Source organism: Erpetoichthys calabaricus, chromosome 13, assembly GCF_900747795.2.
Source record: "Erpetoichthys calabaricus chromosome 13, fErpCal1.3, whole genome shotgun sequence".
Taxonomy (NCBI): Eukaryota; Metazoa; Chordata; class Cladistia; order Polypteriformes; family Polypteridae; genus Erpetoichthys; species Erpetoichthys calabaricus.
The window spans coordinates 1,540,809-1,559,088 of record NC_041406.2 but is presented as its reverse complement, the minus strand read 5'-3'; the positions used below and the strand labels follow the sequence as shown (position 1 = coordinate 1,559,088).

Below are 18,280 nucleotides of genomic sequence, written 5' to 3'. Positions count from 1 at the left end.
GGGCACAATTTATGTAAAACATAAAAAAATACTGCCCTGCACATCAATATAATGTAAATGTAGACAGACAGGCATCCTGGCCAGGTTGATTAATGGGGTCTTTCCCGGTCAGGAGACCATTGGAGCAGAAGGACAAAGGAAGTCTGCTTCGCAAAGCCAAGTATTCCTCCAGCACACTGGGTGGCAGCATCCCTCTGGTTGCGGCTCCCACTTGGACACCCACAAGGCTGCATGGGAGTTGTCAGTGTGGTGGGCAGCCTCATTGGGGCCCGTGGCGCCACTAGAAGGAGCTGCTGGCCCACCCTGTCAGGCCAGAAATTGCTTTCAGTGCACCAGAAGTAATCCCAGGTTCAGGTTAAAAAGGAGCGCATCATCTTCCTCAGGTGAATCAGGGGGAGAAGTTGGATGAAGCTCACCTGGGGGGTGTGGAGGAGAACACAAAAGAGAAAACACCCTTTGGAGGTCCACACAGAAAGAAGGAGAACTGGTTAAAGAGAAGCCTTCCATTTGTGTATTGACAGACTCTGTTAACCCGGGACTGAGCTTGTAGCAACTGTGTCAAGGGGTTGGGGCTTTGGGGGGCCCCCTAGTGGCCACAGTATTTTACAGAAATCTGACTGAGCAAAGTAGAGCCAAGTAAGCTTAACATACATCACACACCAATTAATGGAAGTGATTCTAAGAGATAAGAGAAGGAAACAGCAACGCTGCTGACTTCCATTTCTGATGCAGACAGAAGATCCCGTTTCTCTTCTGTGTTGGAGCTTCACAAAGGAGCATCAAAAGCCTCCGATTACGGTGACAGCATGGAGCTTGAATTTCTAAACTTCTCTTGCTAGCGTATCCACGAGAGACGACAAGACTCCGGAATTCAGGGAGCACAACTGGCCACGGCACAGAAGGCCCAGTGTTACAGCACGAGGGACATTTTCAGCCCTGGCTAAGGTCAAAGGTCGAGTCCCACGAGGGGAGTGCTGTTCTTTATAAATAGTTCAGATAATGATGTAATTAGTTAGTCAAATCTGCAGACAACAATCAGTTAGGTGGACTAACATATCCGTAATCACAGATGAAATTCAGATGTCTGTGTGTCCAATGAGGAGTACCGTACACACATGAAAAGTTCTGAACACAGGAAGTAGAGACATCAGACAGAAATACACACAGCTAAAAAGGGAAACGACGAAAGACAGGCCTGGGGATGGGCCTGCAGAACACACACACACACGTGAAAAGAAGGGAAACGTGAGCTTTTAATGCATTTGTGTGGCAACACCTGGAGAAGTGGGTGCAATAAAAGAAAAACGGCAGTGGAGAGCCATTAGGAGTGTAGGATATAAACTGTGAGCAGAGCCCGGAGGAGATGAACCTTTAAAGCTCAGGCAGACGGACGGGTGACGTCACAGAAGGGAGTAGGTGGGGGGGGCTGCCTGCTGTTACGTTCGACTGACTCGCGTCCAACCTCAACTCACCGTCACAGACAGATGTCGGCTACGAGCAAATTTTGCACCAGTGTTAGGATTCATGAAGTCATGAGCAGAGGAGAGATGCTGGGTATACTGAGAGAAGGGTGCTAAGGATAGAGCTGCCAGGCAAGAGGAGAAGAGCAAGGCCTAAGAGAAGGTTTATGGATGTGGTGAGAGAGGACATGCAGGTGACGGGTGTGACAGACAAAGATGACGAGGACAGAAAGAAATGGAAGAAGATGATCCGCTGTGGCAACCCCGGGAGCAGCCGTAAGAAGAAAAGAGGTTAGGACTGAGGAAGTGTCTTACCCTCTAGAGCAGTGCTTCCCAAACTGTGGGTTGTGACTCCCATGAACACTGAACGGGGACGCGTTGTGAACGGTGTGCAGGATTAAGTGTTACGGGTCACCACAGGCCAGGCGGATTAACGATGGGTGTCAATTCTCCAAGGTGGGAAAACCGACTTCCTCAGGGACGATGACTGGTGGAGAATCTTCAAGGGGGACCCCATAACAACGAACGACAACGATTGCACAAGGGGATGGAGGAAACTCCATGGCAAATGGGGGTCACGAGGACACAAAAGGTACAACTGGGTGGTGAGGAAAAAAAACTCTTTAAGTGTCAGTGCTGTAGAGGACTAGAAATGGCGTCAGTGTCTGCCGGTCCAAGGGGCACCTTGGCAGGTTTCAAATGTCAACATTTTGGGTACGTCAGGTGAGCAGGAGATGTGAGCCACACTGGGCTGAGTGGCGTCTCCAAAATTAAAACAGCAGGACATCCTTACAGATGGCGTAGCTCTAAACTTTGCATTTGCTTCATTTTTTTCAGCAAACTCCAAAATCCCGTATTTTACTCTTTTTTTTTTTTTTAAATTGAATCCCACTGCCCCCTCTACGGTGTTCAAGCTGAAGTTCAAAGACCCACAACTCCGTTTGTAAGTCAGCCACCCTGGGACTTGTGGTAAACACACACCTTGAAGAAGGCCGACGCACTGTGGTCTCGTGGGCCCGGCGTCCCGCCTGCAGTCACCGTCTATGTAAAGTCGGCGTGTGCCCCCCACCTCGGGGGTCTGCAGGGTTTTCTGGTAGCTCTAAATCAGCCCTGTATGAGTGATGACTTAACACTGTGGACTGCTGCCATGTTTCTGAGAGCCTGAGAGGGGCTGCAGCCTTCACGTGATTAATTGTGAAGGTCTGAGGACGTCACTTTATTAGCCAACCTGCCCAAGAAAACGACAAGAGACAGGAACTGCAATTGTGCTTTAGAGAAATGGAGAAAGGAACACTTACTGCAGGCACTGCAAGTAAAGCAGCTGTCATGGTACAAATTCCCCATTGCCTGGCACGCCTGGTTTGCCCCATAGACACCTTTGGCACACTTCACGCAGTTACCTGAAAAACAGAAAGAGATCAAAGTTTAAAAATAAATAAACTGACATGCATCTTGTTAGGATCTGGAGTTGATCAAAATGAACAAGTAAACCACCCGCAGTGACACAACAGCACATCAAATTCTAACAATTAAAATAAAGACTGGCAGGCATTTGGGCCTCCTGGTCCCTTAGGTGAAGCTTACAGGGAGGCACAGACGGGGAATTAAAAAAACAAGCAAATCAAACATCGAAAACTGCCAGGGGCCAGTGGAGCAAGGCATGCTGGGTAAATAAACGCACAACCCACAAAGCTGAGCACACGGACTTACAGCAGACACCCCGAGCCCTGGTGAGCCCAAGTCACTTGACGCCACTTCTCCAGCCGTATTCAATCACGTCTCTCAGGCAGTCGGCGATGTGCGCCCGTAAATACGATACAATAGAATTCACTTGTGCAGCCCAAAATCACCCAAGGAGTGCCACAGTGGGCTTTAACAGGCCCCCAGCCTCGACTCTCTAACCCAGGGGTGTCAAACTCAAATACACATTAAAAACTTGGACAAAGTCGTGGGCCAACCTTGATATTTACTGAAAAAAGGTCTAGAATTGAGGAAGTTTTTCCTTCTCATCAGATATAACGATGGACCTTTTTGTATGGAAACAAACTTAAGTTTTGCTTAAACTTTGAATCTGGAACAGGCAAAGCTTAATACTATAAACACACGTGAAATCAAATGTCAAATAAAAGACATCTGTGGCATTCATTTCTTAAATAATAAAATTTAAAAAAAATCTTACGCCTCTTTCTCTGTTTGTAGCCTTCGGAGTTCAGTTTCAATGGTTACCTTTTTTTTTCCCCCAGGCTAACAATAATAAGAATTCTAATAATTTCCTTCAATGAAAATCCAACAATTCAAGTCCATGCCTTGGAGTGCATAAAGAAAACATTCATTCAAGCTCAGTTTGCTCCACTCTGATGCACACTAGACCAAGACAGATACCTGGCATCTCTTCTTGGATGCCAGTTCATCAATATTTGAGCTGAGGAAATCCTCGGGATTGAGTGAAGGTGTGATGTTCTGTTCATCTCCATCAAGCAGAAGAGTTGCTCACACAGCTGGGGCCTTGTGTCAGGGATGTAATGTGGAGACTGTGCAGCGTCCACAGCGTCATACTTTGACTTCAGCATGTCACTAAACTGGAGTGGGGCGGCACGGTGGCGCAGTGGGTAGCGCTGCTGCCTCTCAGTTAGGAGACCTGGGTTCGCTTCCCGGGTCCGCCCTACGTGGAGTTTGCATGTTCACCCTGTGTCTGCATGGTTTCCTCCCACAGTCCAAAGACATGTAGGTTAGGCGATTCTAAATTGGCCCTAGTGTGTGCTTGGTGTGTGCCCTGCCTGGGATTGGTTCCCTGCCTTGCGCCCTGTGTTGGCTGGGATTGGCTCCAGCAGACCCCCGTGACCCTGTGTTCAGATTCAGCGGGTTGGAAAACGGATGGATGGACTACACTGGAGTTCAATCAGCTCCATTTGGAGGTTAGTTGGTGCCCTGAATTTCCCCTTGGGATTAATAAAGTATCTATTATATAGAGCCTTTCACATCTATCTATCTATCTATGTTTCCACGTCAACTGCAAACGGATTACTAAGCAGTTCAAACCTACATTTCTGCCCATCAAAGTCGGCCGAGTTTTTCAGCAAACTGTGCACTTGGGAAGACGGTGGCAGAGATCTGTGTTTTTATGGTTTGGCAGCGAGATAAAAGGCCCAGGTTTCCTTGCAGCATCGGAGTTTCCCACAGGCACAATTTTGTTTGAAAAGCCCTCACTGCAGCGTACATGTCTGTCATGACACGAAGCTGCAGGTTCAGCACATCGAGATGGCTCCAGCTCAGACAGAAACTCTTTATCCCAGAGCTCTGCTGCGTCTTTCCCTTTGCTTTCTAGAAACTGACAAATTTCCTCACGCAGCTCGAAACATCTGTTCAGTACTTTTCCTCTGCTTAAGCATCTCACCTCCGAGTGATGCGACACGCCTGCGTATTCCCAACAACACTCCTTCAGAAAAGACTTGAACTGCCGGTGATTCAAACCTTTAGCTCTTAGAAAGTGAACTACTCGTGTCATGTTGCTCATAACGTGTCCCATCTTCAGGGCTTTGCCACACAACGATTCCTGATGTGTGATGCAGTGATAAAGAGTTAGCTCACCTGCAGAGTTCTCCCGAATCCTGGCCACCAATCCACTCTTCTGTCGGTAGTCCCACACGTTTATCCCAAGGTAGCCTCATTTGAGTTCCACATTTGGAAACCTCTTCAAAGACTGCTTTTGCTGTGGTTGTGCCATGCATTGATTTTCATCGCTCAGATGTTGAGTCCACTCCACGGATGAAGACTGACAGCTGGGCAGTATCAGATGTGTCGCTGCTCTCATCCACAGCACGGGAGAATGCAGTGAAATCTTTTCCCTTTTCCATCAGCTGTTCACGCAGATTTGTGGCGAGACCACACGCACGATCAGCTACTGGGTTTCTGCTAAGGTAGGGGTACTCAAACGGCGGACCGCGGTCCACAATCCGGACCGCCAAGACGTTTTTGGCGGACCGCGACTGTCTTCTGCGTAAGTCAAAAGTCCGAATATAAAAGCACCAAAATTATTGTTGTTTTATTATTTACTCTGTAGCAGGGTTGCCAACTGGTATTTTTTATGCCAAATAACTGAAATCTGGCATTTTTGAAAACTGTTTGGCATATAAAATTTGCGTTTGGTCATCTGGCATTTTTTGGTCTTTTTTACAATGCGAACTATCCACCAAAGTCAGAGCTCCGTTCGCATAAGATCGACGTCCTTAAGTCGTCGTTGGTAGCGAGTTCATCGCTGATGACGAAAGCGACCACCACACAATCAAATGTTACAGAAGCTTCGCTACGCATTGTTTGGGTTCTTGGCAGACATAAGAAAGCATTTACTGATGCAGAGGTTGTTAAAGAATGCATGATGTCTGCTTCTTCGGTTCTGTTTAGCGACAAAAAGTGTGTTGAACTGATTCAGCAGATACCATTATCAGACAATACTGCTAGTCGTCGTGCAGATGACCTTTCTGACGATCGATCGATAGATAGATAGATAGATAGATAGATAGATAGATAGATAGATAGATAGATAGATAGATAGATAGATAGATAGATAGATAGATAGATACTTTATTAATCCTAATGGGAAATTCACATGTGGTCGGTGGTCAGTTAATATCAGATCTTAAACAGGCTAAATTGTTTGCTCTCGCGTGCGATGAATCCACTGATAAAACTGACATGTCTCAACTCTGTATGTTCACAAGATTTTTTGATGGCCATAATTTTGTTGAAGACTTTCTGACATTACTACCGCTAGCAAAACAGACCCGCGGTGAGGACGTGTTTTCAGCATTATCGCAGTTTATGCACGCAGCTGGATTGGATGTAACAAAAATGGTTTCCCTTACAACAGACGGGGCACCAGCAATGACTGGTAAAGATAGAGGACTTGTCACTCGTATGAAGGCACTTCAGCCCAACCTTGTTGCTTATCACTGCATCATTCATCAGTCTGCCCTCTGTTCAAAACTTTGTGACGAACTGGCGGAAGTGATGTCTACTCTTGTGAAATTAGTGAATTTTTTACGATGTAATTCGTCTCTGCAGCATCGTCTGTTTCGTTCTTTTCTTGAAGAGATGTCTGCAGAATTTGGAGATTTGCTGCTTCACAATGACGTCAGATGGTTAAGCAAGGGCCGTGTGTTGGAAAGGTTCTGGAATCTCCGTGAAGATGTAGCTGACTTCCTGCAGTCCTTGAATACAAAGAAGCTGCAGAATTTTTAACATTTATTCAAGACAGTGACAAGGTCGCACTGCTGGCATTTCTTGTTGATATTATGGGACATATAAATACACTGAATTTGTCACTTCAGGGTGCAGACAAAACCGTTGTCGAATTGCAAGAAAAATGTTGTGCCTTTGAAACAAAACTGAGCATTTTCATCAATGACTTGGAAGGTGGCAAGATTCTGCATTTCCCAAACCTGAAGAGCTGCATGACAGCTGATCAACAGGCATGTTTTCAGTTGATTTCCACATTTCTACATCATTTGAAGGTCGAGTTTGATGAACGTTTTAAGGATTTCAGAAAACTGAAGCCTGTGTTTTTGTTTGTTGCTGATCCTTTCATTGTCCAGCCTGACGGTGAAGGGACTCAAACCCGTCACTGTTGCAAATGGAAGCAGCTGATTTGCAAGCTTCTCACGTTTTGAAAGCAAAATTGAACGAAGTCGGCATAACAATTTTTTGGTCAAAGTTTGTTCCAGATTCTCAGTATCCTGCTGCAAAGAAACTGGCGATTTCCGTGCTCACTATGTTTGGTTCAACATATTCTTGTGAGTGTGCGTTCTCCACTATGAACACTATCAAGACGAAACATCGAAGTGTAATTACCGACCAGAACCTCAGGAATGCAATAAGAATTGCACTGACTGGTTACTCACCGAACTATGCTGCCATTATGAAATCGAAACAACAGTTTCACACTTCACACTGAGTGACAATCATTTACATACTAACTGTTGTAATTGGTGTGTTAATTGCAAGTAGTCATGTGACTTTTTTGAATTGTTTTCCATGTTTTGTGCATGTCTTGGTCTTCTGTAAAAATTTTATCATTTGTGTTGAATCTATTACTAGCCTCCTACAGACCTACACCTACAGTCCTACAGACCTATACGGTAAACCTAGCTATAGAGGACCCCGATGGTTGGTGGCGAACTGAATGTGGACCGGCATTCAAAAACTTTGAGTACCCCTGTGCTAAGGCTCACATTTAAAAATGCTTGTCTTTTATCTGGGCACACGCATGACGTCGCAGACTTTGACCGTTCACTTTTTGACAAACTCTCCCGCCGCATTAAAGGGTCGGGCTGATTTTGCCACAGTAAAACTAGCCTTTACAGCAGCCTCACTCTGTGATACGGCTTTTGTGAACTTCTTTTCGTCTCCTCTACTTTCAGGCGGGTCCTTGTACTTGTGGAGTTTCGATTCATAGTGTCCTCTAATGTTATATTCTTTGGTCACAGCTACGTTGGCTCCCCACACAAGACAAACAGGTCTGTGAACAGATATTCTGCTTCTCACTCTTCTAGAAAGCTTCTGTTTTCCACTTTTCATTTGGCCATTTTTGGGAGGGGTGGCCCGATGTGACTGGCAGCATGAGGTCGCTAATGAATGTTGTGACGATGCGGGTTCTCTCCATGCTCCCATCGTCCGTCCGGGAGCCCTGAACCCAACACCATCGGTAATGTCACCGAGATGAGCCGACATATGAGGACAAATCTCGCATGAAGCCAGGGGATATTTCACAAAAAGTGTATAAGTGCTTTAATTAAAATAACAATAGAGACCACAGTGCAGTGCATCAGGTGTCAATAAATAAAACAAGAGTCCAGTGACGATAAAAACCATCAATAAATAAATCCTTTAAAATCAGAGGTAAAAATGCAGAAGTGACAATGCAATCTCTCTCTCTTTACTGTCCAGCCCAACTCCGTCTCTCCTATTGCTCCCTCAGCCGGTGGAGACCCCACAGCCACGAGCTCCATCAGCTAACCTCCGTCTTGGCCTCATTACGGACGTCACTGCCAGACCGTCCGAGGTCGGCTCTCCTCCCTTCATCTTTCGTGCTCACGCAGTCACTCCTCAGATCCCTCAGGAGGACACCTGCCCTGCTCACCCCACTCCTTGAACATTCAGTGGGGTGAACTAAGCCCCCAGAGCACCACCGACTAACGCTCCTTCGCCTTCCTCTTTCCAGGTGGCCAGATCCTCCTGCTTAGACTGCCTTTCTCTTTTCACTTTACCTCTTTTTCCTTCACCTCGATCAATCCCTCTTGATCTAGATTTCTCCCTTTTTCTTTCCGCTGGTGTCGAACCGTATATAAATATATCCCGTGTGCCTCCGTGGGCGCCGCGCCTTAATGAAGCACCACAAGAAGCCAATGAGGCAATCGAGAACGACCGCACCCACACGTGTAGATGCGACTTGCTCCAACTACCCCATTAACTCCCCGCGATCGGGCAATCGCGCCCACGGAGAACAGTACGGCTATATGGATTTAAAACCCGGCCTTTTTATGGGAAGCCGCGGACCCGCTACACCACAAATGTCAACAGAGGAGGGGTCACTTGTGGGTCCTGAATGACACACCAATGCACCAGCAGAGCATTCTGGGATTTGTAATATTAGCGGTGTGTGCACTGTCTACCAGTGGGCCAGCTCTAGTAGACATTTGCCAAATATAATTCCACTGTGGCCGGAGTTTGACATCTCTGCTCTAAAGGAGACAAGAACAAACTCACAAAAAAAACCCTAGTAGGGAAAAAATGGAACGGTCCTTGTGTACTAAACAATAATAATAATAATTCATTACATTTATATAGCGCTTTTCTCAGTACTCAAAGCGCTATCCACACAGGGAGGAACCGGGAAGCGAACCCACAATCTAAACAGATGGCAGTGAAGCCTCCCCCACGGACCCCAACACTAGAATGGGTTGGGGGGGGATTGACATTACGCAACCTCCCCTCTTTAATTTGGTGCCACGACCTTTGTATCTCAGAAATGAATATTTGGGCGCAGCGCCTTAATGAAGAAGACGCGGTGAGGTTCCCCCAGACAAGAGGCGTAGTCTGCCTCTTCTGAAAACTTGCAAACAAAGTCACGAGATGAGTATATATCGCAGCGGAAAGATTTCCTGGCGCTGTTGCAAGCGGTCGTGTAACGTTAAAATTGGTTTGCGTCAGGGAAATTGGCTTTAAGGGAGCAGATTAGCTCCTGTGACAGTCGTGCTCTTCATATAATGTTGCTGTAAGGAGTGGACTTCGAGTAAATTCTGTCATGAGGAGCGCAATATGAGCGGGAAAACAGCCGTCGATTGGAGGAACTACATGAGGGAGATCTGTGCTTTGGAAACGTGCCATTCAAGCCAGCGAAAAGTAGGTGGCTGAAGTTGATGAAAGCCCGTTCAGCAAAAGGAAAAATAACGCAGGGCGAGTTCTTCCCCCGCAGTGCATTTTTGGAGGCGTCTGCCAAGAAACTGGAGAATGAGTTCTCAGACAAGGCCCCCCCCCCGCAGTTTCACCACCTTTAGTAAGCAAACTGTGAATCATAGAAAACCAGGGACCACTATGTACTCTGACTCCTGGAAGGCATACGTGACAAGTGAGTTTGAAAGGCAAGGATTCCAGCATCTGACTGAGAATCACAAGTAGAGTTTCATCGACCCAGAAAGTGGAACCCACAGGCAGACGATCGAGAGACTTTGGGGCAGCGGCAAATGGCGAAACAAGAGGGAGAGAGGGACGAGGCGAGAAATGACTCAATCGGAATTCATGTTCCGCAAAAAAGCAGCAGACAATATCTTCAAAATGGTGTTCAACGCAATAGCTAGACATTGGCCTCACAACTGAAACGTAATAATAAGTTCCAATTGTACGTATCTATTTCTATAATATTCCAATTTCTGTAAAATTCTAAATATTTTTTTTATTCCAATAAATACGTTAAGAATTCATCAAAACACTTCTGCTTTCCTTTGTTATGCCATCTATCTGTTTAGTACACAAGTACCAATGGAAGAAGAGGCAGTTCAGAGAGACAGAGAGAGAGAGAGACAGAGAGAGTGAGAGACAGAGAGAGTGAGAGACAGAGAGAGTGAGAGAGAGAGAGAGACAGAGACAGAGAGAGAGAGAGAGAGACAGAGAGAGAGACAGAGAGAGTGAGAGACAGAGAGAGAGAGAGACAGAGAGAGTGAGAGACAGAGAGAGTGAGAGACAGAGAGAGTGAGAGAGAGACAGAGACAGAGAGAGAGAGAGAGAGACAGAGAGAGAGACAGAGAGAGTGAGAGACAGAGAGAGTGAGAGAGAGAGACAGAGAGAGTGAGAGAGAGAGAGAGAGAGAGAGAGAGAGACAGAGAGAGAGAGAGAGAGAGAGAGACAGAGACAGAGAGAGAGAGAGAGAGAGAGAGAGAGAGAGACCCCCTTTCTAGGTAGGCTGGGCGTGCAGTGGGGGGGGGGGGGGGGCAGCAAATACAACAAAACACACAGAGCACATGTGACTAACGTAGCAATTGAGACCAACAAGTCTGTAACTGGCTAGGATAAATAATAATAATAAGAAGACATTTTACTTATACAGCACCTTTCTCATGGTAATTATAATTCGTTACATTTATATAGCGCTTGACATAATAAGTGGGGCACCACTTCAACCACCACCGGCAATGTGCAGCATCCACCTGGATGACACGACGGCAGCCATTTTGTGTCAGTGTGCTCGCCACACTATTGGAGAGATAGTCAGCCAATTAGAGCCAAGAAATGGAAATCAGAGCGACAGTCAGCCAATTAGAGCCAAGATATGGAAATCAGAGAGATAGCCAATTGGAGCCAAGATATGGAAATCAGAGAGACAGTCAGCCAATTAGAGCCAAGATATGGAAAACAGAGAGATAGTCAGCCAATTAGAGCCAAGATAGAGTTTTCTGCCAAAAATCACTTCTTGGGTCTTTTTGGCATTTAAATAGAGAAATGTGATTTTACAAAGTTCCACATGATTGAGATCACATCCTGTCATCATCATCACAGTACTCGACAATGGAGCAATGTGACAGTAAAGGTGACAACTCCCAATCTGGGCAGCCCAGCGTTTTGAATGAGTGATGTTTGAAAGTTTGTTTTACTTTGTACATCATTTACAGATCAGTGTTTGCACAATAAAGTCCATTCATCCATCGTCTTAAGCCGCTTATCCAGGGCGGGTCCCAAAGACTTGGACCAACATTTAAAGTGATCAGTTGCGAGGTCGAAGGGCACTGAACACTGAAGAAAAACCCTTAAAGTGCCTGTTATCTATACATATTAATAAAAGGCAAAGCCCTCACTGACTGACTGACTGACTGACTGATTCACTCATCACTAATTCTCCAACTTCCCGTGTAGGTAGAAGGCTGAAATTTGGCAGGCTCATTCCTTACAGCTTACTTACAAAAGTTAGGCAGGTTTCATTTCGAAATTCTACATGTAATGGTCATAACTGGAACATATTTTTTGTCCATATACTCTAATGGAGGAGGCGGAGTCACGTATTGCGTCATCATGCCTCCTACGTAATCACGTGAACTAAAAACAAGGAAGAGATTTACAGCACGAGTCAAACGCGGGAACAAAGGTAAATGACGTTAATTTTTGAGTGTCTTTTAATACTGTGTAAGCATACATATTAACACATGTGCAATTAAACGTGTGCATTTACAGGGTGATTTCTCAGGCTTAAAAGCTCGCCTTTTATCAAATGCGGGAACAAAGGTAACTGACGTTGTTCACTGTCTTTTAATACTGTGTAACCATACATATTAACACATGTGCAATTAAACGTGTGCATTTACAGGGTGATTTCTCAGGCTTAAAAACTCGCCTTTTACTAAAAAGGTAAATGCAAAACTATTTTCAATCATTCTATGATCTGCTTCTCACAACTGAAGGCACCGTGGCTGATGTTACGTCACTTGCTGTCCAACCATAAGCGTTACCTGGTAGGTAACCGGACACTCACTTCACTCCCTTTCGGGAATCGAACCTCTGAGGTTTTCTTTTGTTCTTAATTAAAATTTAAAAGCAATACTTCACCGCTGCTAAGCCCCTCTAGCGCTGACGTCCGAGGTTCGATTACCGTAAGCAAGTGCAGTGAGTGTGTAATTACATTCACGGCATTCGTAGTCTGATTCACAATCTGATTGTATGGGTGGTTACCTACCAGGTAACGCTTATACTAGGCCACCAAGTCAGGTCGAAGTGATCACTCGAGTAAAGGCAGCTTCACAAAAAAACAGATCCTTAACAAACTGTTATTAGTATATTTTCCCTCAATTTAACAACGTTTTATTTTCTTCTTAATAAAAATTTAAAAGCGGTACTTCGCCGGTGCGAAGCGCGTGGATTTGACTGACTGACACATACAGACATATTCATGAGTGCAGGTACTTCGGAAAGAAAGCACCGTGTAAACCTAAAGTTTAAATGAAGTTCATAGACCTGCAAAAGGTTGCCATTCATTTGAGGCAAGATTGCTTTTCTTCTGTACAACTATACGTTGCATTCTCAAGAGTGTGCTTGCACGGCTTCGGATATATATGTATATATATATATATATGTATGTCTATATATAAATATGTAAGCTTATAAGTACTGCCTTACTTCTCTTTAAGAAAGGAAGATGTAATGATACTTGATTTAAACGATTCCATGTCTTGGTGGGTTTGCGTAGCTTATTGTCAATATCTTTACACCTTTTTTTAAGACTTATTGACTGAAACGGGCTTTCACGAAAAAAGTTAGGGCTTTGCTACAGGATACACCCTCCACAAGTTAAGCAAGTAAAAATAAAATATATATTTCTGTTTTATTTAAACCTTTTAAGTTCGTATGCATAGCCCCATTTGGCTGTTTAATTTTTTTTTTCTTTCTTCAGTAATATTTAATCTCCTTAAAGAAAAAGAACATATCCATTTTACTTTTTTTGTATCTCTTTAGTAATATTTTAGTGTAAAAGGATAACCAGTATTTAAACCTTTTATGTTACTTTATACATTTATTTTACACAATGTTGAAAAATTAATAAGAAAGCTACATATTTTGGCAGCTGCTGCTTTCATTTTCAATGAAATGAAAAAAGCTCTCCAAGAGAAAACGTCAATTTAGAAGAAATCTAAAAATCAGAAACCCTCATTTATAAACGTTGGCTGCAGATGACTTAACTGAAAATAAATGAATAGTTCCTATGTGTATAATACATATTTATCTATTTGACTTATGCCTTTATTCCAGCAACTTGCAACATCTGAGGTACAATTTGTTACATTACTTTTGTTTTTTGCAGCACAGGCAGGTGAAGTGACTTCCTCAGGGTCACACAGTGGTGTCAGTACCAGGATTTGAACTGACAAGCTCCGGGTTTACTGAAATATTACTGAAGAATGAAAAAAAATGAAAACGGGCAAATGGGGCTATGCATACAAATGTCCATCCGTCCATTATCCAACCTGCTATATCCTAAATACAGGAGCCAATAAGTACATATGTATATATACAGTATATATATATATATATATATATATATATGTAGATATGTAAATTTGTATATGTATATATATGTTTATGTGGATGTGTATATGTGTATATACGTATGTATATGTAGATGTGTATATGTAGATATGTATATATATATGTATATGTATATATATGTTTATGTGTGCGCTGCTGCCTCGCAGTTGGGAGATCTGGGGACCTGGGTTCGATTCCCGGGTCCTCCCTGCGTGGAGTTTGCATGTTCTCCCCGTGTCTGCGTGGGTTTCCTCCGGGCGCTCCGGTTTCCTCCCACATTCCAAAGACATGCAGGTTAGGTGGATTGGCGATTCTAAATTGGCCCTAGTGTGTGCTTGGTGTGTGGGTGTGTTTGTGTGTGTCCTGTGGTGGGTTGGCACCCTGCCTAGGATTGGTTCCTGCCTTGTGCCCTGTGTTGGCTGGGATTGGCTCCAGCAGACCCCCGTGACCCTGTGTTCAGATTCAGCGGGTTGGAAAATGGATGGATGGATGGATGTTTATGTGTGTGTGTGTATATTATATATATAAAAGACAGCAACACTCATAACAATGACAACACAATTACATTGACAATCATGTTACATTATTTTTAAAATGTTTCCTTTTTTTTTTTCATAACCTCTTTAACACACTACTTCTCCGCTGCGAAGCGCGGGTATTTTGCTAGTGGTGTATAAAATCTGTACATTTTGGTTTAATTTTCCATTATATTTTGCTCGAGACAAGACAACAGATGAATACAAATCAAAGCAGGTTTTCTTCCCTTACACCTTACTTTTAAAACAGCTGTTCCAACATAGAAAGGAAGACATGCTGGTGGCTCATTTACTTTATAACATGGGAAAGGAAGACTAAGCCGACACCTCGGGCTATTGATCTGGACATTTGGGACAATATTTTGGTTTACAGCCTGGGAAAGATGGACATGAGGCAACATCAAAAAACTTTATTATCTGGGAAAGAGTTTGAGCAAAATTTATCAATTATATTGACAGCCAACCAATCAGGTGCATTTGTTGTGAAACCACGGCACGACATTTCATAATAAATAGGCCTCATTTTGAAAGCAACGTCAGAGAAGAGGAAGAAAAGAAGAAGAGGAACGAACGAAGACATCATTGGTCGTCAGAAAAGCATCATGAATGTCGACTGCTAAATCAAACGCCTCCCTGGGACATTCGTCCTTGTCATCTCTACCTTTTTTCGTAAGCTTTTTCTAAAGACTATAGTATATATATTCAGACTTTCCTATCAGTACCGATTTTCTATTATTCTTTGTTCCAGTGGTATTATTATCGTTCTTGTAATAAACACCATGCTGCTTTTCACTTTCTATCCTTTGTCTTAATGTCTAGAGTGATTGAAGTAATAAGTTAGATTTCTTTGAGCACCTTGTGCAGCTGGACTATTGCCATTATTTCTGTGCTGCGTGGGTTTATTTTGGCTGAGAGTGAGGAGTGCCACTCGATAGTAAAAAACAGTACGAAAGAAGATATTCTTGGCTGATAAATGGCCTCTAGTCAAGAGTGCTGAGTCTTTGTATGTTTAAATGTATTCTTGTAGACCAAAAGTAATATTTAGGTCTGAGATATCACTAAAACATCGTATGTTGTTCGTACCGACAATAAGTAAGTCTCTTGAAGTGCTGAGTGGCAGGCTGTGTTATTCCTAAAGCACTTGTGTGGTTTAAAGTGCTAAGGGTTAATCAGCGTGTGTGTGTCATTCATGGGGCACTGTTGTGTTTAGGGTCTGTGTGTGTGTGTGTGTGCGCGTTCATCTTAAAGTGCAACAGTAGACCAACCCAATAACGAACTTGATGAGAACACATACCTTTGAGAAACAGGTAAAGGGTAAGCAGAGGGAAATACCACGATAATACAGATGCCAACAAGAGTAACTACAGTCTCCTTAAAGCACCTGACCTGCCGACACTGCAGAACAAATCAAAAACAGACTCGGCCTGGCCTGGAGAGTTGAAGCCCCCTCACTCAGCGAGGATAGCGGGAGGCCTTATGGTCACTGGGGACAGCGCTTGTGGGATGAGCGTTTTTTTTCCAAGGGCAGCCAAAGGAAACGGAGCTTAGGCAACAGGACGCACACAATTAGACTCCCAGCATGCAGCAGCAGCTGCCCGTGTGGGCTCAAGGCAAACAAACGCGGACTTGTGCTCCCCACCCCAGGCCCAGATGGATGCTTCCTCTCCGTGTCATCCTGCACAAACACTGACAGAAGTCCGGGATATCGGGGTGCTGGCCGTCAGCCGTAAGGACACAAGGGTTTCCAATGTTCATCAAAAGAAATCCCACAGTCCACTGAAATCAATGCGTGTCTTTAGTTACTTCATAAAGCTGTGCCAACACATGCAGGCCATATTGCATTGCAAAATATTTACTGTTTTAAACGTGGTGTGAGAAGTTAAGGGAAATGTACACAATTATCAAGAGAGAGACCCCCATGTACGAGGACAACTGGGGTGGCGATAAAGGAGTCACGGCAAGCCCTAAAAACGTCAGTGTGTGGTGCCCCACTGCTGCCCATGTGACATGGCACTCCATTTGTTGATTTACCATTAGAATCGGGAATATCTTCAATAAAGTGGTCCTGAAGACCCCTCCACTCCTACAGCAGCAGGGCACATGGCATCCCAGAGATGGGCGGACACACCTTGTCACAGAGGTGGTCTCCCCAGGCCCTTGCACTGACTCACTAAACTCCCAGGAGACGCAATCCAACCCGTTCCTAATCTGCTGGGCCTTCTCTTTTTATGATGAGACTTGTGACCTCCCAAGGGGCTCCACTTGTCTCATATGCCACAATCCTTTTGTTAAGCTGCTCCCAATTTAGGGGGGATTTGGGGCAAAGTAATAAAAGGTTAGTGCTGGAGACCCTCATCCAGTCAGTCCCACCAGAGCTTGAAGAGGAACCAAATCACTGCAGGTGACACTGGATCAGATAGTTAGGTCACCCACAAAGTTCTCATTGGAGACATCGGGAAAACCTGAGGATGACAAAATCAACTGTCTGGAATATCATGAAGAAGATAGAACACACTGGTGGGCTCAGGAATCACAAAGGGACTGGTAGGCTGAGGAAGACCCGCACTGCTCAGGACAGAAGAATCCTCACGATGGTCAAGAAAAAGCCACCAAATGTCTGTCTGACAGACCAGAAACAAGAATCAGGGGGCCGACATGTGTGTGTGTGTGCGTGTCAGAGACGACTATCAGCAGAAGACTTCATGGACACAAGCACAGCAAGATGCAGACCACAAACACAAGATGGCCAGATGACAGTTTGTGAAAAACAGCCTGCAGAATTCTGGGAAAAGGTCTTGTGGACAGACGGGACACTCATCAGAGTGATGGTAAGAAAGTGTGGAGATGACAAAGAACGGTAAAGCAAACCATCTCATCTGTTAAACATGGCGCTGTTATGGCTTGGGTATGTATGGCTGGCACAGGTCCTGGCACACTTCACTTCAGTGATGATGGGACTGCTGACTGCAGTGGCACAAGGAATTCTGAGTTCCAGCTGACGTCTCCAATCTTCATCCTACAACAAGATGATGAGCCCAACGTACTGCTGAGGCTACACAGGAGTTTATCAAAGCTGAAAAGTGGGAAATTCTGGAATGGCCAAGCCAGTCGCCCGATTTCAATCCAACTGAGTAGGCCTTCCATATGCTGAAGAGAAAACCGAAGGGGACAAAAGCCACCCAAACAAGCAGGAGCTGAAGATGGCTGCATGAGAGGCTTGGCAGAGATCACCAGAGAAGACCCTCAGCACCTGCTGATGTCCATGAACGGCAGACGTCAAGCAGTCATTGCATGCTGGGATACTGCATGTGACAAAGTCCTAAATATGACAGCGGCTTTAACAGACCTGCCACTGCTGTGGTGCCCTGAAATGGGGGGACCGTGTGGAAAAAGTGAACTGTGCGCAAATCCCCTTAAATCAAAGTCTGCAATGTGCACTTTAACCCCGAAGTCTGAATGGTTTGTCATTCTGAACTGTGGAGCATCGGGGGGACATCAAGGAGAAATGTGTCTTTGTCCCAAACATTACGGGGGACACCCCCCCCCCCGTATGTAAACATGTTGCCTGTGATGTGCTGAAGTGTGAATTTTAAAACCCATGGAGCTGATGGGATTTTTCCAGTTGCACTAAAATTGAAAGACGTCACTCATAAGGTTTTGTTAGGAATAACCAAGCCGTCACTTCAGAGAGGGTCCTGGTGACTGGAAAGTTGAAGACGGATC

The 18,280-nt window shown here is 44.7% G+C and overlaps 1 protein-coding gene across 1 annotated transcript in view; it reads right to left on the bottom strand.

Moving 5' to 3' along the window:
• The window catches only part of LOC114663920 (Wilms tumor protein 1-interacting protein-like), an 81,556-nt gene that overhangs the window by 40,040 nt on the left and 23,236 nt on the right, over window positions 1-18,280 (bottom strand). The window contains exon 2 of the mRNA XM_028817870.2: window positions 2,759-2,860. Within this exon, the coding sequence (XP_028673703.2) occupies window positions 2,759-2,860 (102 nt within the window). The remainder of the gene's footprint in view (window positions 1-2,758; window positions 2,861-18,280) is intronic.